The sequence below is a fragment of the Pundamilia nyererei genome, unplaced genomic scaffold, assembly GCF_000239375.1.
Source record: "Pundamilia nyererei isolate P.nyererei 1_Seehausen unplaced genomic scaffold, PunNye1.0 scaffold00023, whole genome shotgun sequence".
In the NCBI taxonomy this organism is placed as follows: Eukaryota; Metazoa; Chordata; class Actinopteri; order Cichliformes; family Cichlidae; genus Pundamilia; species Pundamilia nyererei.
This window is the reverse complement of record NW_005187424.1, coordinates 927,747-953,286: the sequence shown is the minus strand read 5'-3', so window position 1 is coordinate 953,286 and position 25,540 is coordinate 927,747. Positions and strand designations below refer to the sequence as shown.

General features: G+C 42.8%; 1 protein-coding gene across 3 annotated transcripts in view; it reads right to left on the bottom strand.

Annotated features, from left to right (window-relative positions):
- tcf3b (transcription factor 3b) overlaps positions 1–14,687 on the bottom strand; it is a 21,959-nt gene extending 7,272 nt beyond the window's left edge. The window contains exons 1-8 of one of the 3 annotated variants that reach the window (XM_013909334.1): positions 14,588–14,687; positions 11,136–11,232; positions 9,202–9,274; positions 4,449–4,522; positions 3,753–3,825; positions 3,181–3,221; positions 2,849–2,981; positions 2,314–2,360 (exon numbers count right to left, since the gene is read on the bottom strand). In XM_013909334.1, coding sequence (XP_013764788.1) covers positions 2,314–2,360; positions 2,849–2,981; positions 3,181–3,221; positions 3,753–3,825; positions 4,449–4,522; positions 9,202–9,274; positions 11,136–11,210 — 516 coding nt within the window. In that variant the 5' untranslated portion in view covers positions 11,211–11,232; positions 14,588–14,687. The other 2 variants (XM_005727100.1, XM_013909335.1) reach the window with 2 other exon arrangements.
- Between the last annotated feature and the right edge of the window lie 10,853 nt (positions 14,688–25,540).

Here is a 25,540-nt window from a genome sequence, read left to right as displayed (position 1 = left end):
AAAAAAAAAAAAAAAAAAAAAAAAAAAAGCGGCTTGTGGCAAGGGGTGGGGAGTAGATGAAGATTAACATCAAACTAACCTCAGAGCGCTTTATTCAACCACAGGGGTTTGTGGTTAGTATACTGGACAACTAGGGGGCAGAAGAGAGGCTCCTCCATGTTTTTTGTTTGTTGCACATGAAAAGAGGCGTACGATTTGAGGATCTTGTGCGCAGGTAACGCTGGGAAACTGAAGTCAGCTAGCTCGAGGGCAATTGAGATATGGCGTTTACAAAGCAAAACGATTTCTGAAACTCAAGTGGATAAAGAAAAGTAGAATATGCTGATGAGGTGGTTTAAAAACAAACAAATAAATAAATAAAACAGCGGCAAGAGAGGAGTGTGGGAAGAAGGAAAGACCACAGGATCATCACCAGCTATCATTAATCTGGGCTCAGACACGGGGCTAAGAGGCCTCACAAGCACTGCGCCTCACAACTGGGTCACTCACAGGGGGAGGCCCACCCAGGCCATCATGTGGTGAGGCGTAGGCAGAGGGCTGGGTGAGGTGGGGGAGGGGGGTTCACACACAGAAGTCTCATCATTCGCACTAAAACCACGCAGCCATCGTTCACGCTGCGGGGACTGACTGAGGTTCAGACAGTGAGAGAGTGGGAAGAGAGAGAGAGAGGGCCTCGACCAGACAGAGCGTTGACACTCCATCTCTGTGATGTAGTCGCTTTGGCGAAGCCTGTCTGCACGTAGAGGTTTCGGCAGCCACTTCAACGCGACAACACCCACAGGTGGGAGATGGCAGCAGAAGCAAATTTCATAAACAAACAAGAAATCAAAAAAAATCTGGCTAAGCACAGAGTTCGCAGAGTTCAACTTTGATCTGTTCCCATAGTTACACTCAGAGTCAATCTGATAAACACCAATCTAATCAATGCACAGACTGTACGTCAACTTAAGAGTCAAAACGCAGCTCTGTTCAAGTCTCCCTGAATTTCCTGTCAGACTACACTTCAAGACGTCTTGTATGGACCCTGTCAGACATGCAAGCCTTTGAATGTGCCTTCTTTATGCGTGTAACGCTATCAGCCTTGGTCTGAGTGAACGCCTGAATAAAAATCTACGCAACATACAATCAGATTATTTTAAAAACAAACAAAATAGGGCAAAGATGGCTAAAAATGTTTGAGAAATTGATTTTAATATTTTCTTCTGCTTGTGTTCATAGCATAGGATATGTTCATCTTCGAAGTCAGAAGACGCTTGTGCAGTGGCAACATTTTATATTGATGATCCACCAGCAGCTTAGACATCAAGACAGAGTCAACAGCAACACAGGCAAGCCACACACGACCAGGTTTCTGAGTTTAAATAACCTGCAATCACTGCACAAGACACATAATGAAAAAGATTCCTAGTCTGAGTAACAGCAGCACATGCTGAGAAAATTCTTTGTCAGCATTCACTGACTGTATATTCAAACATGTAACAATGACTAGTATCTCCAGCTATGGTTGGCTGCCATCATCCTCACATCAGCTGCATCAGCAGCTGCCAACTCTTATAATGTGACAGTACAGTCTGGGCCCTGCGAGACACTTCTTTACCTTCGAGCAACAATTTCTCAGTTTTAAATATGTTCAAACAAGAAATGTAAACACAACTTCATCCTTTTTGTTTTGTTTTCCCAGGCTCAAACGTTACAAGTAGCCCAGCATTGAGGAACTAAAACATAGACGCTGTCATGTAAAGAATTCAAACTTTGGACAGAATTATTATAATTACATAATTAGCTATACATCTACCTGTTTGCACACTATAAAGGTGCAAAAAAAAAGACAAATTCACAATATTTTACGGATATTTGTTTGACTTTGAGCTCGATAAAACCAATGAAACCTTGAACTACATCAGAAAACAAGACTTGAGACCCAAACCTTGTGCAATTTGTGCGTCAGCAAACCGCGAACCACGTGTTCTATCAAAGTGTATCATTCAATCTAGGCTACAGAAAAAGGTATGTAGACATCAACAAAGCACCTAAAAGCCTGCAAAATTACTTGACTACATGGCAATCAACCCAGAAAACCACTTGAAACCACTTGACTATACAGACAACCACAGTGATGATGTTTACTGGGGCCTGAGTTGCCTAACTGTCAGCTCGCTAAGAGTCTGACTGAGCAGAGGGTCTTTACCCCTGTCTGTCACAGAACTGTTCAAGCAGAGCGAGGACAGCAGTGTGTGTGTGCAGAGAGAGAGAGAGACGGCGAGAGAAGGGACTGGCTGCGAGCGGTGTAGACGAGCAGAAATAAGCTCTTACCGAGGACGGCAGGCCAGGGGGTTTCCGAATCTTCTTTGGCTGGGTTTCTACATACAGGCAGCAGAGACATACAGAAAATGTTTAAGAGGCAGGAACACAAATACGGACTAAGTGAGGGTACATGTCATGTTAGCATGTTTGTATTTTTAAAGCTAGACCAGAAAATAAAAATAATTTAAAAAAACCAACAAAAAAAAAAAACCAAGATGCAGCAAGTGCTTGCCGCTCTGTACGCGCATCAGTTTGAATGAAATGCCAAAGTGCATTCGTGTGCATACACTGTAGCTTTGTATTTAGATTTATGTTCAACAGAACGACAAAGAGAAAACCGTTTTGGTCCCGATGATCTGACGACACATTTTAAACGTCACTTTGGGCTACGGGTCATTGTAACGGACAGTTTTCACCATTTTTGGAGCTACCGAACACAACGCAGTTAAATGGTCAATAAATAATCAGCAAATGAATTAATCCTGAACGACACACATACAAAAAATAAGTACTTAGTAGCCACACTGCATGCCCCATGACGTACCTATGGCTCCTTCAGGCGGCCTTCTCCTGGGGTTGTTAGGATATGAAGGATAAAACTGAGAGCCAGACTTCAGACCAGAGGGTGACATGGCATCTGGGCTGGGCATCGCAATGTCGCTAGGAAGAAAACCAGGCTAGGGGAGGACAGAGAGATAAGATTTACTAATAAGACACACAGAAGCGTGGGAAAGCATGGTTTCTTTTCTAAGAAACCAAGACCGTTGTCAATTCAAAGTGCCCGACATGAAAAGAGAACTGAAAATACGGGGCGTCTTACACACAGGCAAACTACATGAAATTAGGTCACACATGTATCCTCGCTGTTAAACATACCTGGTTTCCAAACGAAGAATACGGTGGTCTCTCATTTTTACCTGTGAGGTGAACATGATGGACATTTCAACATTAATTCAAGTGAAACCCTGAGCTGTATTCGCAGATTAAGACGCAATGGACTGTGCTAATACAAATGAAAAGTAGGTTTTTCTAAAGTACAAAAAGTCCAGAGATGCCCTCCCTTTTTTTCCCCTCAGTACGCTCAGCTGCATAAAGCCGCCCGCCAGACAAAACCCTAGGGAAGGTTTCTGCTTCAATACCCCAACATCCCCAACACTCAACGAATGAGCACACACACACACACACACACGCACTCACACACAGATATAAACATATGCATATACATACACATTCTGCCATCCAGAAGACAGCTCTATGGTCATAAATATATGCACGACTGTCCAATCGGTCTCCATCAGTTTCTTAAAGCTGGCGTTTGACAAGGCAACATTCATCTGGTACCAAGGATGACGTTTTTATATTTTGTAAACTGATACGACTCAAGTGCTAAAACTTAAACAGATAAAAGTCACATGTATCAAAGTTTACTTAAAGGAAGCAGAACATACCAGCAATCCCTGAACTGATGAATGGAGAGGACAAGGCTTCGTGCTCACTGTAGTGGGATCCTTCTCCATAACCCTGTGGGAACAATGGCACACATAAGACGACTAACCATAAAAGGCCAAGGATGGCAGACACTAACCTCAGGCATATAGACTAACACGCTTACATGGCCAGCTACATCTTTTTAGCACCCCTGCGTGGCTTAGCGCTTACCCTCCCTCTGCTTTTCTGTCTAACAGGATCCATGCCAAACAAATCTGCATCAGCTCGAGGGAATCAAACCAACTTTCTTAATTATCAACTTGTGGTAATCAAAGCTTGCTGCATCCATTTCACCCCCCTGTTCCTTGTATTTACACAGAGTTGTGCCAAGACAGTTATGGTAGATGTGAAGCTTGCAATTACCGGTGGGCTTCGACAGAGGTTTGGGCTACCAGAGAGCTTGCCAATGCAGGATCCTGGGCCAAAGTTATTAGGTAGAAAGTAAAACTACAGCTTCAAATCGCATATGGCACACAGATGAGAAAAGTACTAAGCTGTAGTTGTGGTTGGGGGATAGGACGTTTGTGTTTTCATCTATGGCGCAGCGGTTAACTGAATGTGAGTGAGTGACAGTGTCGTGGCATCTGGTGTTAAAGCTTTGCAAACTTAAAGTCATGAGCGACTGAAGAGGCCGAGTGTGTGCATTTGGAGCTTACCCGTCCTTGGCTGAACGAGGGGCTGTTCTGTTCCGCGGAGCCCCAAGACCCAGAGCCGCTACGCTCGTCTATTGCTGCAGAGACACACAATGAAAGGTAGGGAGGAACGGCATTAGTCCAAACAAACTAGATACTAGAAGAAGTGAGCAGTCCAAGGGGAGAACCTTAAACCACTTTAATGTGCATTATTACAGACATGAACAGTTTTGACTATGACTATAAGTGGCCACAATCGGCATTTCATAAGGAAGCCAAAGAATTCACACTGATCAAAGCAAATTCTCTGTTATGTTAAACGTTTTCCAAAGATACACGTAGGATACATGCTGTTTTTTATGCTCACTGAATAACAGGACGTTTACCATTAGCATTCTAATGTAATCCAATTGTTGAGAGAGTAACATGTCATCTAAACCACATTTAAATTCCACCCAGTCAATTTGACAAACAATGTGTGGTGCCAAAAATTGAAATGCTATGTTTTAGGTAAAGAAAAAGCCGATGCGGAGCACAAAGAAAACACAGCCAAAAGACTGGTGGAGCAGAAAACTCCAAAATACCCCCATCATCCCCTTCTCCCTGTCTTATGCACTAATGCTATCCAGGCTCTCTGGAGACACAAGGCTTAATTGCATGCTGATTTGCATAATTGTGCATATTAATGCGGTTTCCTTATGAATATTCATATTTCGTCTTTGATTTTTTGCCTAATTAAAAAAATGTGTGTGAGAAAGCAAAAGAGAGCGAGCGAGTGGAAGGAGAAAGCAAGGGGACGAGGGGGGGGGGGGACAAGAGTGAGAGGGGTCTGGGTGAGATCAGCAGCCCGGCTGACGAGCGAGAATGAGTGATGAGACTAACAGAGCGGTGCAAGCACCTACACACGCTGCGACAGCCGTGATCTATGGAGCTGATGCCAGTGGCATGGAGAATCAGGCGAGCCGCTAGGAGAGGGCATCCGAAAAGATCGGCCGTGCCGAAAGGCCATGGCACTACTAAAGCGCAGCTCCACCGTCAACCATGTCCGATGGCACAGGACGTCAGCAATGAGCTCACCGCTAAATAAAGATGACAGACTTTGAATGGAGACACTTAAGCCAAAGCTCCATGCCAGCAGAAGTAGTACCAAATTAGTGAGACAAAAATCTAGTCTAGATGAGAGGACTCAACAATGTCTGCTTTTAGCCTTGCAAATTTTCATTCAAACAACTTCTCTTTTCCACTTCAAGACACTCTAGCGTCATCCAAAACTGCTGTTAGACCATGAGTATTTTCACAAATACAGAAAAGTAACTGGTGACACACACGTTTACGCATCGCCGCTGTCGACAATAACCTGCACTCTGCACAGAGTTGAGAGAGTAACTTCATCTTCGCAGCTATTTTCAATACCCCACTCATCCGCCTGTGAAGCCTCCATTTGGACAACGGGGGTGCAGAGGATGAAGCGAAAGCACGGCTGTGCAGGAGAAGTCTGACAACGTTGTTTCACACTTAGTGGAGTAATTAACTCGGAGGCAATTAAACAAAGGTGGAGAGCTGCCGAGGTGACACTGACGCCTAGGAGAGCCCAGCAACGCCAGAAGAGAGATCTTCCTATTGTTGTTAATCTCCTGTCACGTTTCATGTCAAACAAAATTTCAGTGGTACTAAATTAGAATTAGAATAAACCATGTATTACATTATAGGTGCTATTGTGCTGCTCCACATGCTGCCATAAATATTTTTACGTCCAGCACAAAAACAAACAGTGAACATAGTAGCTATCAACTGTTATCAGCTGTTGCTGTAATTGATCATCATGACATCACGTAGTCATGATAATGCTACTGGGTAGCAGTGCTCACACATTTCCTTACGTTCTTTGACAGCACTCGGTTTGTTTGTGCTGCATTTTATCATTTTGCCAGAAGAATACTTTTCAGTGTTTCTATAGTGGTATTCGTAATCACTAATAATGACAAAAAGTCCCACTGAAGTACATCAGTAATATATTATTTAATTATTCACCTTTTTAAAAACAAATAAAATTTCTAATTGAAAGAAAATGACGATGCAAACAGTTCTGACTAAACCCTTACATTGGCGTCTCCTCTCAGCGTTTACACTGACAAGGCCTTCCAACGTTACACAAGGACAGCAACAGAGTACTTAAGAAATGAAGCTCATGCCAATTAATGCATCTAATCTCTAATCAAACTTCAACCATTTTCAGTCTAGAAAGGCAATGTGACCATTACTACTTTACTTTTGAAAAAATAAGCCATCAAAATTATTTAAACTTGCACTTACTTCAATTTCTTTCAGTAAGCAAATAATACTACCACTAAACACACAATTAGTCTGGATTATCATTAATAAGTCGAGGGTTTAGCATGAAAACGACAGGTTCTCTGGATTTCTATCACGTCCATCTAGATTTTGGCATGACCAGTGCAAATGTACTCAACATAGCAAGGCAAATACTGACTCACAAGCAGAGCCCAGAAAAATATTTATTCACTGAGCCACAAACTTTCTAAGAGCTGCGAGCTCTGAAAACATTTAATTTAGCTGAAGGAGGAAGCCACTCGCCTTTGAGATTTCCCCTTTCTGAGGGCTTCGATTTTCCTGCTGCGACAAAGTAAAGTACAGAAAACTACAGTACGCGACAGTCCTGCAGCTGTGTGCAGGCGGACAAGTTGAGGTGCAAAAGGTAAATCCAAAGCTAGCCAGTTAGCCACCTAGAGAGGCTACATGTGACAATTGTTTGTTGTGATCTGAGGAAAGCGAGCTTGTCACGTCCCCTGTATTTGTGTTTGTGTGTGTGTGTGTGAAGGGGGTTGGAGACGTTGCCAGCAGCTGCAGAGGTGACAGAGGGGACGCCTGCCTGAAGGCTTGTGGGCTTGGCCAGCTCCCACCACACCGTCACACTCTGCCTCCCCTACTTCTTAAACATCCCACACTTCTTGCCAATCCTCTCCTCTTTCCTCTAACATCCACTCTACTCTCCTCGACACACCCACACCCAGCCACCCACACACACACACAGGCCACTGAGGAAGGGAGGACGCCTAATGCAATTAGCACCCCTCTGAGCACTTTTGTGCTGATGAATAGAGGTGGTCTGGTGGGCCACTGGGCTACTTGCGGCCGTTCCCGCGCTGCTGGATCCCTGAATAGACAAGCCGCCGAGGTGACGTCATAGATAGGCGTTGTGGTTTAATGGACATCATTTCGAAAATAAGTCGGTTTCCTGGCCCACAGCCATGCAGTACTGTTTCCCTTACAGTGGCTAAGCTTCAAAAACAAAACAAAAAGAGACAACTAAACGCCACATGTACCCATTCCACCTACAAATAACGCACATTAATTTAATGCTGTAGTTTTAATAACATGTTTCCTCGTATAGTCGCGTTGTAGTCGGTGCACTGTGCGTGTTATAACACGACACAGATCTACGAGAACCTCTTAGGCTGGAATTTGCACATTAGCTTTTTGGCTTTCTAGTGCCATTAGAGGGTACCTGCCGATCTCCAAAATGTTAAAGGTGGCAGCTTTAAGTATCACATTAAAATGGGTTTCAATGACCGAGGGTCACACTTTGGGACGTGGGGAGGGGTGAGGAATTAACTCCTCACTGCTTAGTAATTGCCTGCTGTAATAGAAACAAACAGAATCCTGCCTTCCACAGGCTGATCCCTCTATTCAACAAGCTCTCTCTCCCACTCTGGCCACTCTCTGCATGCTGGGCCAGTTTAAGAGGCTGCAAGCTGGGGGTGAGGGACATTGTCTCAGATTCAAGCCATTTCCTGCAGATCAGTGGGGGTAAGAGCCCTGTGCTGTGTTGGGGGAGGAGTGTTTTACACTTCAGGGTGGGGGAGTCGTTTCAAGTCCATAAGCCCCCTTCTTTGCCTTTGTTCCTCAGTGGCCAAGTTCTCACTCTGGGGAACACTGGGGAGTGTGACTCGATTTCACACACCAGGTTGGCAGGGTGACAGAGGAATGAAAGTAACATGACTTACTAATAACCTTCAGGAAGAGAAAAAAAAGCTTACTCAAAGCCTTCAGGTGCTTGAGTGGTTTAATTGCGGATAGTTTCACCTTTAAAACTGTGAAACAAATACGAAAATGGATAAACAGACATAGAACAGGCTGCAGGGTTTCAGTGAGCATCTTTTTTTTCTTCCTGGGACTGCTTCCATTACATTACTCAGTGTAATACATGTAAACAGATATAACCACAAACACTTTGCTATACATTTTTCTTTGGCAGAAGGCTGATCCAATGAAAACTATTCAGTCTGTGGATTAGAGAGGGGGGGGGACGTCAGTTCTGAAAATATAGCTACAGTCTCAAATGAAATTCTGTAGAGCAGCATGCACCACAAATAAAATTTACCTATACGAAGGAAGTGGAAAAGATCTCAAAACATCGGTAAATAAAACTGAAACTGTCTGCATGATAAATACCACAAAGGTTAGGTTAGAAATTTTCGTCACCTCAGAGGGTTGACCTTTAATGTGTGTGCTCCATTATGTCATCTGTAAATTACAAAGAAAAACTCTTTTTCCCGTTACTCCAGTTTTACATTTATAATACCGTTAAAGAGCACAGATTTAACAGCAAATTTGCTTAATGTTGCCGTGTCAAATCCCACATTCAGCCACCGTAATGTCAATTAAAAAAAAACGAGTGGTAAGATTAAGAACGGTGCACGAATCAAAACTAATACGGTTTAAGAAAAATGCAGTGAGATCAAGCCAAAAAGCTTACCTGATCCACCAAACTGAGAGCTGGCGAGTGTCATCGTTCTGTTTTTCCCATTGGCTACTGGAGGCGCGAACATCTACAAGACAAAAGCAGTGAGATACCATAAGTAACAAGGAAAATGATGGCACACTTCACACATCCTATTTTCACTAATGGCTAACATCACATCACACACACAAACACATCGTTCAGTTGTGAGTACCCCTCCCCACCCCCTCCACCTCACAGGCATTTCAGATTTGGATGAGTCTAAAGTGAGATATAAAGGGGATTTTAAAAAACAAAACAAAAAACTCGATTTAACCATCTATAACTTTCAGCATCAACAGAAAAACCTAAAAATCTATCAAGTTATAAATATTGATTTTAAACATAAGTGATGTTTTATTCTATGGCAAACAACGCATAAAACAGTCTAATTAAGTTAGACCCCAAACAATACAAAATACTGCCCTTTGAAATGAAACTATAATGACGTAACTGACGTGTGTTAATAATGTCAGCAAGCCACTCTGGGTTTTACCACAGGACCATCTTTCAGTGACACGGCCAAAGTCTGCTGTACAAACCAAACATGCCTGTAACTAGGACAGAATAACACAATCTTCCATTGCCGCACGTGATTTTTTTTCCTTTTTAAATGTATGACATAGCCAAAGATTCTGATTAAAAGACCATCTTTTCTTCCATTACGTTTAACTGCCTAATACACATTTAGTTTTCTTTATGACACGGCCAATCTCACTTGCTTTCCTATGAGCAGACAACAAATAAACAAAGAGGAGGAAATTCGTTTGTGTAACGTTCAACAGTTTCTCACCCAATTATCAATGTCATATTTAAACAAAACATCTGCTGATACAAATTGGCAGCTGATCAATCTGGGCTTTCCTAACAAACCCAAGTGACTAACAATGAAACCTGCGACAAAGCCCTGCTCAGAACATAGGCTAAGTTTCTTTGAACTCTAGCACAAACAAAGCAGCTAACTGCGACAAACAGCATTATAATGGTGCTTTACTAATAACATATGTACACAAAATACATTTCTGTTGTTCTCTGCCGTAGCAAAACAACATCAATTCAACTTTGGGGGAAAAAAAAAATAAAAAATAAAAATCTCATAGGACATTACGTCTGCTAACGACAGCTCACTGAGAGTCGGAGTTTGGAATTACCGATTATTCTTTGCATATAATAATTATCCAGGGCTTGCAACTTAGCCTCGCCAGCTATTTGGGTTATTGAGGAGAAAAGAAAAATCTAACACAGCTCCACCGGGGCTCCATGATGTTTATGTCAGCTGAAAAAAAGCTTCACAATAAACTGAAACGCGGGTAAATAAAGCTCAACAGAATTCCTCTATCCACTTTGTAGATAATGTCTGGAGCATAGCTCTCACAGCATCTTTGTGAAAATGTCATCTTAAAGACTAAAAATGTGACAATAAGAAAGGTGGAAGCTGTCTGCTCAGCCACGGTCTTCTATCACAATATTTCCCCCTAAGAACCTCCTCACAACACAAACAGCAGTGAGATTATTTGTACCGTTTCCTGTAGCTGCTCCTGACTCAATATTTACATTTTAAAGTGGATTCTGTTTGACGGCAGGACAATCAACTTCCTCGTAACCTATATCTCTGCATCACCTCAGTAATTGGGTAGCCTAAAGTGTGACTTTATTCTCACCCATCACCTGGAGTACAGCATGACTTTTACCTGCACTACTCTGATGCCAAGAATGAAATATCTTGATCTGACAGAGAGGCCGTTATACAGAGATTTTAACATTTCTATTTGTAACGTTAAGCTTTTTTTTCCCCCCCTTGGTCTTTATCCCACATCCCTCTGACCTCCGCCTATGCCCAGACCTGTATCGCACTCTCCTCCTCCCATAGCCACCCACCTACCACTGCCACCCAGAGCCCGCTCTCTTACCGCGCTGAAATCCAGGAGGTCGCTGAGTTCCTTGTCAGTTTCCACTGCAGCCATTCTTTGCTGCTGTTCGTTCATACCCTTCAGTTTCTAATAAACCCTACGAGAGAAATTTGCAGATACAGGATTTTAATGGCGCTAGCAAACACAAAAAGAAGTTACATGTTCCTCTTAAACAGAGATGATGGCAAAGGATGAGTTAAACTATCCTACTTTGTCTAGCTCACACCCCCTTCGCTTATGCTTTTTTATTGGTGGGTTTTTTCTGTCTCATTAGACACCAGTGCAGGGGTGCAGTATGTCAGCAATTTGGCTAAAAGTAATTTTCTCATGACCTTTTTTTTTTTTTTAATTCAAAAAGTTCCCCAAATATGAAAATTATATGCAGGTCTTATTTAAATGTTGCATATTTGGGAAATAACTCAATGAAACATGGGCTAGCTACAGCAAAAAGGACAACACAAACCTACTGACCACTACACACCATAGGCAGGTCTACTTAAAAATGCAAATTTCCCCTCAGACATTGCCTTCCCATCCAGGCAGTGGAGGAGACACCGCCATGAAGTGATGAATACTCTGCCTTCAGTCAAATCACTTCTAAGTAATGACTTAAAAAAAAAAAAAAAAAGTCTTTCATTTTACGCAACCCTGGCAAATAACACAGCCATATGTCGATCATTGCTACATAAAAGAATTTACAATTACAGACATAATTGGGACTATTGTTAGCCCAAGGAAATAGGGGTGAAAAGCAGAGCTAATGACTGTATGCAAACACGTCATTACCAAATTACCATATGTCAACTCAGAAAGGACCTTGTCAAATGACACAGTGAGCACGAAGACTGGATTTACCCAGTGTTTTGCATTCCAACGCAAGCCTGAGGGCCACTCTCTGATGCCGAGCGGTGTTTCTCTACGCCTCACAGGGAAACTGGGGGTAAGGGAAGCAACTGGAAGAACAGAAGCACTCGGACACCAACAGGTGGTGTACTTTTACAGCCTCTTTTCCAATTCAGCACTAGCATAAACAGATGTTATAAATAATAACCAAAAAAAAACCCCAAACAAAACAAAAACAAGAAAGATGCACATCCTGGAGAAATGCAGGTGTGTGATGTAAACACGGGGCAAATTTGGAGTTTTCTTAAGAAATAAAAAGTCTAACTGGGAGACAAATCCTTTGTCTGCATACACGAGAAAAGTTATTTTAAAGGTAGCCAAACACTGCTGTCCCAGTACAGAGAAGGCAGAACAAGTGAGACTAATTTAACCTTGGGACGAGGAAAGGAAGTGAGCATACACAAAACACTGCCCCAAGTGTAAATAGGCTAGAAATATGGCTGTCATTGCCATCCCAAACTTTTAGAATAAGACGCCCTACAAAAGGAAAATCTGCCATGCACACACACACACACACACACACACACACACACACACGCTGCTAAAAAAAATGACTTTAGCACAGAGTTAAATGGAGCAGAGCACATGGAGGGGCTTAATGTTAACAAAATGGCATCTTCAGCTAGTGCTGGATCAATATTTGAAGAAAGCACATTGGGGGTCTTTGTCACCCACACAAGGCAGAGAAGGCAGGTCACTCTCCACAAAAGGACACTGCACTTCCAGTTATCACAAAACACTGAGACAAACCGAAAACAAATCACCACTTAAACTTTATAATAAACCCTAACGAGTTGGGTTTAGATAGCTTCCCGAGTTTTTGGCTTTCAAACACAATGATAGGCCAAATTAGGTCCCTGTTACTTAGCCAAGAAACAAGCATTTGAGGTTGTGTCCAATCCAGCCTGCTGTTAAAAAACGAAAAAATAAAAATAAAGGGGGGAAGGCTATAACATGTTTATAACAATGCTATTCCTACAAGAACACAATGAGCATGTTCTACTGTTGATTCAAACACTGCATGAAAGTAACGGATGTTGGGGCCTCACGCCATAAACACGTTAATAGGAATAGTTTTACAACAATGCCAGAGAACATGTGCACCACAGGATGCAGGCTGCACATTATTTGATCAGATCCGCTAGGCCATATCCAGGGACCAACCCCCCCCCCCCCTCTCTTTTTTTTTTTCCTTTCTTTCTTTCCTTTTTTTTTTTTTTTTTTTTACTGTCAGCTAAACCCACTCACGGCTTATTCTGATCCGCGGTGACATCGTCCACAAGACCAACAAACTACACGTCTAATCAGTGTGTAAAACAAGTACCACGGCCCTGACCGCCCAGAACAGGAGCGAGGCTCCAAACTTCATGCAACAGATACTAAAGCTCTTTCTTTCGCATGTTATTAGGGTCCAATCGTGCATTATGAGGGAGCAGAGTGGAAGAGACGGTGGGGGTGGGAGCATGAGGAATTTCCTGCCAAATGTGCAATAAAATAAGTCTAGCTGGTGGCCAGACACTTCCATAAAGGAATGTTTAAAGGGCTACCAAAGGGATTTTATGGAAAGTTTTTCCCGGCCTGTTTGGAAAACACACGTCGGTACGCATCACAAAGTTCAGCCAAAATGCTGGACAACGTAAAGATTTTATATTTTCCCTCGGTGGCTCGGAGCTAAAGCGGCTAAGGCACACGGTGGAAAAAACAAAAAAAACAAACCGAGGCTCGTCGGGCAGCTCGAACATTTAACGTTAACGGGCTCTTTTTGCAGAACAAAGGAGTAATTTCCTTCTCTCTGTGGTCGATGCGGAGACCATCACACACTTGGCTCGCCACCTCAAACCAGACAAAAACTTACATCCCCCCGCTTTAACCACACATTCCCGAAAACTTTTCGACAATTTGCAGGCGTCAAAATACGCGTCAATGAAAGCCGTCGAATTCGTGCAACTTCCCCCGAAACACGAAGTGTACAGAGTGTGTTTTTTTTACCTCTCCTCCCCGTGTGTCTGGTATCCAAGAGTAAAAAGAAAAGCGGAGACTCGCAAGGAGAAAAACATAAAACTTCAAGAGTATTTCGACCTCAGTGCATGAAACGCATTGGAGCACAGTAGATGTCTTCCTTTTGTCCCGGGAAGCCTGTTTTTTCCACACAGCGCCCACGTGTTTGCCTCTCTGTAACAAGTCTGTGTGCAAACAAATCTATTATAGTAACTAATCTCACGTCTTCCTTTTTTGTTGTTACAACTGAGATGATTTCATTCTTCTCGTAGACATCTTCACCACCTCCGTCCACATTGTCAGACGCAACAACGTATCCCTCCGCACAAACGTGACGGCCTCAACGCCAGCGGTGTCCGATTTCAAACGCCTTTCGGAGATGGGCTGTTTTTCAGAGGGGGAAAATACACACTCAACGTTTTCCGGTACTCGAAACACGGGAAACCTGTACCCGCGACGCTTGGTTTGGGCTCCGGTATCTGTAAGCCTCAAAATACGGGAGCGCTACGAGCACTAGCGTACCCAGCGGAAGGCTATCGTAAGAAAGTTACCTGCGATTACACAGCAGCAGCTCGACGAGATGGCACGATAAATGCGAAAGAGCTCAGCCAATGGGAGCGCGTGTGTTCATGATTGACAGCAAGGGAATCGAGTGCGCGGCCGGAAAGGCCGTTAGGGGCCGCCTTCTTCTTGACGCTCACTTTCCCTGTGTGCTCAGGGAGGCTGGCTGAGGGGGGCTCCGTGCCCGCTGACATCATTTTATTTATGCGGTTGGTGTGCACGCTTTTCCATTTATTTAAAAATCAACATTTCTAAACGGCGGCTTTACATATATCGATTATTTCTGTAATTGTGTACTACTACTGCTACTTTAAGATTTCGCAATAGTTATACAATGCTGTATATAAAACTAGCTTAATTTCTCTAGCTAGTTGTTACACTGACATATGCATGTTATCTTTTACATATAGGGTACATGTGTATAGATTATTTATGTGGTGGTTGCTTACCTTCATTTGTATTAACCCAGCACATGTAAGCAGTATTTAATGTGGACATTTCCAGACAATGTCCACTTTCTCTAGAGTGTTTAAATATTAAAACATCAGCTCAGTTGCACTCATGGCATTAATAAATCCGATGCTTATATAATGTGTGGTGTACTTTCAAGATCCTTTCTAATAGCTGGGGGGTTTTCTAACCAAAAGTCTAAAACACCAAAACAATACTATATTCAAAAACTTAAATTAAAAACTTACACACATGTTATCAAAATAAATCTTCTGTCTTCACACACTCAGCCAAGTGTTTCTGCAGGCTACTAGTTTTTAGATCCGGTCCGCTTCTTGTGAATGAGCTGACAACCATAAGATCAACATGGCCCTAGTAACTGCCTGCTCCAGAGCAGAGCGGAGAGGAGGGAGAGCAGAGTATAGGATCACAGAGAAGTGGGGGTGAGAGGGAGAAATACTTCAGGAAAAAAAACAGTTCAAACAAGGAGGGCACACGGAATGATCAACTGAAATTAAACAGTGACGCTAAAATGTCGCTTTTATAAGGTAACCACACCAAAATGTAGACGTAGACGCTAGATCAGCAAAATTGTCATGTTCATAATGAAATGCAATAAGTTTAGATAATGCCGTTACCGACTCTAATGCCACTGCCTTTATTCAATATGCACGCAACCTGCCAGTGTGATTGTGCTCAGATGAAAACACACAATAACCTCTCTTTTCAAAGGTGTATGTAGGTGTTAGACAGCTGTTGTTTTTAACCTGAGGGCATACCATGTCAAAGAAGAGGGAAGTTAAGAGGGCTGTCCTTTGTCTTCTGCCTATAAACTAGTTATTATTTTATATACATTTGGGACCGATAAAAGAGTGAAATCCACAGAAGCATCTCTTTGCTATCAGAGTTATCACTATCAGCTACTACAAGAAGGCTATCATTTGAGTTACTGTGTGGGCAGGATGCCCATTCTTTGGGTGTGAGCTATAACAACAAAAAGACATTGAAAATACAAATTCAGCATAGTGTTATTATCCACCCTGAGGCCCCAAACTGTCTGTTTACACAGAGGTTACCAGCAGGGAGTGGGAATTCGCTGTCAATAGGACATATAGGTAAATAATCCATCGGGTGGGTGTCCCCTGGGTATAAGAAAAGCCTTGCACAGAACATTAATTAGTCTCGTGGACCATCTTAGGAATGTAATGGGGTTACAGCTCGGAAGAAGCGCACATATGGGCCATAAATACCTTCACAAACATACCGTGCACCCATTCACATTCGTTGGCACATACAGGTACTCACACACATACAGACAGCAAAATATAAAGGCAGCTTTAGCATCACAGAATAATCGCGCAGCTATCAGCGAAAGGGCACGCCGAGTTATTTGTCTAACACCAATTTCGAATCCCTTCATTGAGGAACGTATTAATCAAAAGATTAGACACGAGCAGATGGAAACATCTGTTTGGGGAAATGAATTTCTAGTGGAGTCAGAGAAAAATCTCTCGTATTCTTGCTTTTTCCAGGAGACGTTAGGCCTTGAGTAAGAATAGTGCTGTTGTCAGTATTAGCAATGAGGCTTGTAAGCCCTCCAAGTAGTTTGTAGTAACAGCTGGGTCTGACATGGAGAGCATGTACAAGGGCAGCCAGGCTGAAGAGAAGGAGGGGAGGGGGGTGGTAAAAAAGACTTTAAAAAAACATATATATGCTGAGGATCTTCATCTTAATGAACACACAGAGCGTCCAGTGGAAATGTGTTGTATAACGGGCAGCTGATGACTGGAAACGCTCTTTCAAGAATTGTCTTCTCATGGACCAAATTAACATCATAGAGCTAAGGACAAAAAAAAGCTTACTTAATATGTTTTTCCTGATACTGAGAAATCTAATTTTATATTCAGCTGTAACAGAATAATTAGTCCAGGTTGGAATATGCGAATGTTATACCACTCACGCAGACATAAAAGAACACATAGTGACTTCTTAAAGCCCACTTTTCACGCTGAAACGATGTTTGGTTATCCACACTAACTGTGGGTAATCTACCACATGGTAACCTAAAAGCCCACGGCGTCATTATACAGGAAGGACTAAACAAAAACAAAAATATGTCATCTATAATCTGAAAATACATTCACAGGACAATGGACGGTTAACGGCACAATGGGGATGGATGCTGTCACACATGCCCTCTTTGATTCCTTCGAGCCATTCCCAGCTTCATATCTGTAATTAACGACAGATGCACGTGGAAAATTAGCATATGTTTGCCACATTGGTGCTAATCGGTCATATATTTGTGCATATTAATGAAACACTCTATCTGTGTACATGTATTTTGAATTGCGTAAATTCACACAGGAAATAACGGCGTGCAATAATGTGCACTTAATCCTCTTGGACTGAATCAACAATGCTTTGCAGAACGCTAACTTACAGGGCCGTCCTGCATATGTCACCTCTGATATAGCTCGCATAGGAGCCAGGCGCGCAGGCCGAAGCACATCACTAGGTTATATCACACGCGAGGATAAGCTCGTAAACATACAGTATAGGCAGCGTGCATAACGCAAACAGAGCTCCGTGGTGAGGCAAGCTGCTCACCTCACTCCATACTGAGCCCCTCGCAGCCTGTAATAGTAGAAGCTTAGGTTTGGATGGGGGGAAGGGCAGAGGTGCACAGGTTTCTGATCAGACAAGAAAACTAGGCCAAGACCAACAATCCCTCTCTCTCCCCGAACAGCCGCGGCCCCTCCTGAAAGATACAACTTTGTTACACGGCTCTGGCAATCACTTACAAGGCTGTCATTAATGGAAAAGCAACAGAGTGATTTTTAGCCACAGCATGTGTATTTAGAGGCATAACCACTTCTCATAGCCGGCCTATGATTCATGCTTTCTTGCCCCTTTGGAAGCTGTCCTCCAATAAGAGTTAGAGGCTGGGGGTAGGAACGGATAGATTGATAGCGTTGGCTGAGTGCCCGTGCTCCGAGTCTATCTGTGCTGAAGGGGAGGAGACGGGGGGGAATCTATCTGTTGTGCTCTCTGTGCTCATGATAAACTGACTCCCGTCAAGCTTCTTCCCCCCTATTACAGCTCGCCTGGCAGAAAAACACCCAAACTCACCCTGACTTCCAACACATTAAGCAACAATAAAATGTTGGGGGGGGGGATTTAAAAAGGGCAATAATCCACAAGGTTATGCTATCAGTTGTCAGCCAGTAGCTGGACGGCATATGTAGAACAGAGCAGTTGTTTTGGAAAAAGTGAGAACCACACGCCAGCCCGAATTCGAACAAGTATTCAAAACAGCCAAATTTAAGGGAACACAGTGAACCCAGATTTCTGTGCTTCACAATTGGGACCATTGTCAGCAGCAAATACAGTGTCTTCCTTCCTTATCCGCAAACTGTAATTCCCACAGAGCTCCACAGTTAGAAAGAAAATGAGTTTGAGGGATTGTCCATGACATTAATCCTCACAAACACTACAGTGCTAGGCAGGATCCAATACAGACAGACAAACACAAAATCAAATCAACAATCTATTTACCAAAGGAAAAACTAAATCAACAATCTTTTTGGCTTCTGTCTACTCTCATTTGACAATGGCTTTCCTGGATGCCGCTTTCCTCTGTTGTCTCTGCTGATTTTATGGGACCCCTCCCTGCCATCTTGGATTCCCATTATTGTGCAGTTGTATGGGTGCCCCTGTTCTGCTACCCACGCTTCAGGTACAGCGAACAGAGCACAGGCTTCCTGTTTACAAAGCCGGGCAATTGAGAGACCCACCACCAGACTGTGCAGCTGAGGGGAGTGAAAAAAAAAGAAAAAGCAGATAGGACTCTGCAGCGGTGGTTGATATTGTGGGGAGTGGAGGGTGGGCGGGGGGCGAGGGATGAATAGGAAGGTGAGAAAAATAAAGAAAGAGAGGCAGACCGAGCAAACTGAGCAAGTGCAAACTAGGCAGGAGTATTCCTACCTCGGTCCAAGAAAAAAACCTCAAGCCCCACTCTGAAAATAATACAGTAGTCACATATCGAGAGGGAGGTGTGCGAAAAGTCACATGATAACAATCAGATCAAAAGCTGAATTGACTCTAAATCAATTGAAGTAGGCATGTCAGGGCTGCCCGGGACACGAGGGGGAAGAGAGGGAGTGAAAGGGAGATAGATGTGAGCCCGTGTGGGGGAGGGAAGCAGAGATTGTTGGTGTCGTGGGAGCACTGCAACAACAATAACAGCAGTGTGTGCATGTGTGTGTGTGTGAGCGACAGAGTGAATGAGTTAGAGTGGAAGTGAGGATGTGTTATGGCTCACAAAAGTGATGAAATGACATCTCCTTTACTTCAGCACACAGCTGCTATTGCAGCAAAGAACACACTGTCGAGATATCTGACCTTCTATTTTCTCGGGTAGCCGCTGGTCAGAAGTGTCTGCCTGCCTGTCATGCTCACCTCTAATTAGCTATAGCTGCACAATGACCGCACTGTGTCCATTGCAGCCAGATTCCTGCCTATAGATACTCATATAATCAGTGTAATCTTATTTTCAGGGGTGTTCACTGAGGGGGGAAAAAAAAGAAGCTGAAAATCCAGCGTGCTGCAGATGTGTTTCGAAGGCTGTTTGTTGCACATTTATATTCCCTAAATACTCTTGATCATTAGATGTATTACTGAGTAAGTGGTTAAAATAATAGAGTAAATACTTTAGATTAAGCTCTTAGGTAAAAAAAAAAAAATCTGATATGAAAACTTGTGGGTATAAAAAATATTTAGGTTGAGCCTTCTCTTTTTCGTTGTTTTCTCGATTTCTTTCATCTCTTTTTCTCCTCCCCTCCCCCTTTCTTTGCAGATTAGAATTCATTAGCAATCAAAGAGCCTCCAGAGAGCCTCAGCTCTTAATTACCTACTCATTTGCATTTTTGCATATTAATGACTGCAGGGTTTTGGTACGGTTTTTGCCGCAGTGGTTTAAAGGCACCTCAGTCCTCTGTTCTCTGGGGAAGAGCAGAGATGTCCAGAGGCAAGGCTCCAAGCCTGTCCAGTCCCCCCTCTATCCTCCCTGATGGGAGCTGGATGGAGCAAGTAGATGAGAAAACGGGGGGGCGGGTGGATGGCCGGAGGCATATGGGACGGGTGGGGTGTGGTGATTTGGGGGGGAAGAAACTACTGGGGTGCACAGGTTAAAGGTCAATGTCCCTTATCAGCATAAGAAAGAACACATGTCTTCTGCACCGCCTAATTGTTGTCATATTGAGCAGTTTAAACACCTGATCTGAACAAAATATACCCTGAGAGAAACTGGAAATCTATACTGCAGAGATCCCTCACGTGGCTTTTATTGAGGACGGCAGCTAGTTGGGATGAAACTCATGTCCCACAGTGTGCAGAGGCAGGGGCATTTTATATCCCAGGAGAAAGGTGTGTAGTGGTGAAAATGAGGCTAGAGAGTGTGTGTGTGTGTGTGTGTGTGTGTGTGTGTGTGCGTGTGTGTGTGTGTTGCCGTTTCCTTTTACAATGCAGCCCCTCTCTAAATGCTCACTGGAAGGACAGTCAGCGGCTTACTCAGCGAGCCCTAATGACGATGGCGCGAGCAAGATTTAGAAACCCCACCTTAGCGCACCGGCGTTGCAGACAAACATGTAAACAGAAAGAGTTGCAGACACTTGTGTGCACGTTCACATGCGCAGACTGAGGGAATAACACCGCTAGTAGACAACAGCTCCCAGGCATCTCCTGGCCCCCGAAGTGTTGCTTTTCCTCTTATCCAATATGTTTTGACTGCAACAATAATGCCTGAACATGGAAAATAACATCACACCCCGCTGTGATTTTAGATACCTTACAAACATAACAATTAATGACTTGGAGCCCTGAGACATCTGGCCAGGAGATTCAGCATGACTGAATGAAACATCTCATACTCTCACACGTTACCCAGCGTGCATTTGTCTTACTGTTCATGCTGAAGCTGGATCCCGTTGTTGGAAATATGGAAAGTGAGCATTTTTGGCACTTAAAATAAAAATGTCAGCAAAAAGACCATGCTTCAGTGTAGTGTTAGTACATGCAACATGCATGACACATGTAGTTTGCATGGCGCATCCCTGAATGCATACTGCTCACAGAGTGGGCTTAAGTCGACTTAACTGCTATTAGTGGGGCATTATAAAATGTGTGTGTGCACGTGCAGTCAGGGCCCGAGGACTGCAGCAATGTGTGGGCTATTGGGGTGGGGTTAATGAGCTATTCTGTGACCCCTGTCACCCCGCGGGATTGCCTTGGGGAGACAGGCTGAGACAAACAGGAAGACAGGGTGACAACAAGCCTGTGGTTGCAGTCTGCCTCAGGACTTCTTGTTAGAATTAGTCTTAAAAATAGTAGAGATGGCCTCACCTTAATTCATATGCTTAAATAGCATCTTAGCCTTTTCCTTTGGAACCAAACTAGCTAATTACAGTTCTCTTGTACTGCATTTATAACTGAAATATAAGAAGCATTATGGTGTGCACAGTAATCTGTTATTTATTTAATAACTGGGGAGGTCTTTATTCTTCAGTCATAATGTACACACTGTGTTGTCATGTCTGGTGAAGAGGATGAATGAGCCTAAGAGATGTATGGCAGCAAAATGAGGCTCACTCAGCCTTAAAAAGACAATAGCAGCGACAATACTGCCACCTTCTGGTCAGTTTAGAGAACTGATTTCATAGGTGGCAGCCGTTTATGAGGAAGGCCGTAAAACATAAACACATAATTTAAGAAGATCACATAGAATAAGAATGCTATGATTACACATCTTTCTAAAGGTAATTGTGTTAGCTTTGTGTTGACAGGCAGGTGTTGTTCTAACACCTTCCTGTTACAACTGTAGAATTTAAAAAGTTATTTGATAGCGAGTACTATAACACTGTACACGCTGTATAATTAACAGGCCTTTGTTTTATAACACTTCCACTTAAGAGCACTGTTTACACAAACTTGTGTCTTATGTTAACACACACACACACACACACACACACACACACACACACAAAATTATCCACACAAAGCTTTGCAACCATCATTTTTAATAGAAAGATTTTATATTCTTTAAACCAGACAACCAGATGCCAGACATTTTTGGATATATTAAAAAAAAAAAAAAAAGGAAGAAGAACAGAACAAATAAAAGACACAAAATGGAATTATATGGTTTAGACTGTGGATTTAGTGGTCTCATGTACAATTTCTTTGTGTTGCCAAAAAGTGCAAATTCTCTGAAGAAAAAAAAGAAAAAAAGAAAAAAAAAAATCACCTATAGTTCACCCTGCAGCTTCCCACAGATACACACTGACAGATTTCTTAGCAATGAGCAGAAAAACAAAAGAGGTTATGGAATAAAAATCCACACTGAATCATGTAGAGAAAAACATCTGCTGCACTCTGAATATGTCTATTTATATGTTCTCGTCGCTGTCACTGGAGTTAATGGTAGAAGTGAGCAGGTATTCCACCTCTGGGATAAATTTGTGATACACAGAGCGATGCATGTGCCCAGCAACAGGAATGAAAGAAAGAAAAAAAAAAAACAGCGCACACACACACACACACACACACACACACACACACAGACACATGTGGAGCAGCTGTTTTCTGCTTCGTGTGATTCAGTGTAGATTTTCACTGAAATGTCCAGATTTGAGAACTGGGTCACTTTAAAATGTGCATCAGAAAAAAAAACAAAAAAAAACAACTCTATAAAGAATTATAGTAATCACAGTTAAACTCAATCTATAAATAGTAGCCTATTTGTCTTCTCTCCCACGTTAAACCATTTACTGAACTATAAATTTAATGAATGCTTATTATGATCGATAGTATTCTTTCCGCTCTACTGCAGTAATCTTGATTCGTCGTAGATGTTAAGGCCAAAACGTACGTCTGTACGGATCTGAGAATGGAAATGATGGTTATTTGACCATTTCGTCCTGTTTTTCATAATCATTTACACTTAATATGGATACCAGATCCAACCTTTACCAACAGACAAAGAGATTCTGCAGTAGATATGACACTGCATGTTTAACATTCAGCAGAGCGAGCCTTCTCAGAAAGCTTTGCAACTGTTATACAGGTTTCTGTTTCAATAAAGAGTCTCCAGAAATTAAATCAAATCACCTTTCTCCCCAAAAGATCCCAGACAGCGAACAGAGAGCAGGTGGGGAGGTTTGTCCCGTACCCCCGCCACCATCACCAATGCGTGACTATGCAACAAGCTGCAAAACAGGTACATATAACAGAGATGTGTTTGTTTGTGATGAGGCGACAGCCATCTTCATTGTAGATACCAAATATTCAAGTTTTTCTTGTTTTTTTTGTTTTTTTCTTATATAGTTTTTGCATTTAAATAATCAGTTGCATTGAGAAAACAAAAAGACAGGGACAAAATAACCAAAACAATATTGATAAGGATGAAATAAAAGCACACAATTTCAGGATGGCCTTTCGCAAAGTGCTTTTGTTACAATCGCAGAAGCTGATAAAAGGCAGCTTGATAGTGCTACACCGGGGCCTTTTAAACTATCTGTCTACATGTCTGTCTGTCACATAGTAGTGGGATAAAGAGGCTAGACAGACGGACAGAAACAGCCATCCGCAGAATGTCTAACACTTCCTTGTCCCTCCTCAGACGCACGACCTTGCTAAAAAGTGGGAATCACAGTATGAAGTTATGGAATGTATCCCAAACTGGTTTACGTTACCAACAAGTGAAAATGTCTCCTCTTCCATACCTCATCCACACCTCCCTCCCTTGCCAATCCCCCTGCTGAGGGTGTGTGATCTTTGATCAAAAGCCAGTCGGCAGCAAAGATGTTGACTACGAGTCCACAGAGAGGGAGAGCGATGGGAGAAGAAAGTGAGAGAACACGCAAACCCCCCTCCCCTGTGCTTTTCCAACCCCATGTCTTTTCAAGCACGCTACAGTCCGACTAATAAGACTGAATCCCAAGTGGCTTCCTTCCCTCCAACTAACAATTCACTGGATCAATATTAGATGGAGAAACAGGTTGGTCGCATCCACTTTACAAAGAGGGAACTGTTCATGCCAGTACCTTTCTGGGAATTATTACGGTAAATATTTGTATGACGAAGAAAGAAAAGACAGAACAAGAACACAGAGTTTGATTAGACATACGATCAACTGAGCAGACACTGAAACCCAATGCATAGCAGTGAATTTTCCACCTGAGTAGTACTTACATAGAGACAAAAGAGATATGCAACATTCTGATGGTTGCAGTTCCCCAATGTGAACTCTGCGGTGACCTCTTTTGTGTTACGTTTCTTAGGCCACGTATTTCCCATCAGCGTAGAGGACCAACACTGAACAGTTACCTGGGCTTCCTGCTCTCATCCCTGAAAACAACATTCAGCCCTCTCCTACCACCTGGATTTGCTCCTCCCTGTATGCCAACCTTTGTATCTCCAGAGACAGAGAAAGACTCCAAGTGCAAACTGTCCCTGCTTGGCTGAGAGCAGCCAACAGACAGCAGCCTGCCTCTCTGAAGGACCCAGGGCTGTCTGTGTAAGTGCCAGAGCCACGCTGTGCATACTGCCGTACTGCATATGCTGCGCTCAGCTTGCCCTGCTTCGACAGCCTGATGGAAAACGTGCAAAAAAATAAATCAGGTGTGCAGCAAAATGACGAAGCAAAGCAAACAGCCCCCTTTCTGCTGCCACGAGTCGCCATATCACCATATTAACAGTCACCCCATTCTGCTTTGTTTGATTTTTGCAGTTATCGTGCTTGTTATTGTCTTTGTTTTATGGCCTTCTCAGATAGATTTACAAAAAGTCTTTGATAATAGCACAGAAAAAAAATAACATTTCAAGGTCCATTTGAAAGAAAAGGAAAAAACAAAACAAAACACAGTTGCAATGAAGTTCTGAGACTGTCTTGGTGCAGCCTGTGTCAGAGTAACCTTGGCCTGGGGCTGAGGCTGGGGACACACCAGCTGTGGAGCCACGGAGGCAGAGAGAGACACTAATATATCAGTTCATTCAGTACTAACTATCGTTTTAGTACGAGCCAATCGGCTTTAACAATTTGGTTTCAATGTTACAAGAAAAGTGTTTAAATGGTTAAAAAAAAAAAAAAAAAAAAAAAAAAATAGAGTTTTTTAAAATTTTTTATTCCTGTCCACATAAGGCACACTGTGGCCCTTGTGTCTGCACAATCCACCTGGTGGGAGTGAGCCTCAGCCCCACGCCGCATGACATTACCGTCTGAAAACACACACACACCACCATGAGCTCAGCACTGCCCAGTCAAGGCCACAAAGTCACCGTCTGTCTCAACCAGAGAACATTTAAACTCAGCTCAAACAGCAGAAGGTAAATGGAAATCATCCAATTCAGCAGTAACAAAAGTATTTAAAAAACACATCAGATTTTAGGATCGATAATCCGTCAGTGGACTCAACATAAGACAAAAATCTCAGAAT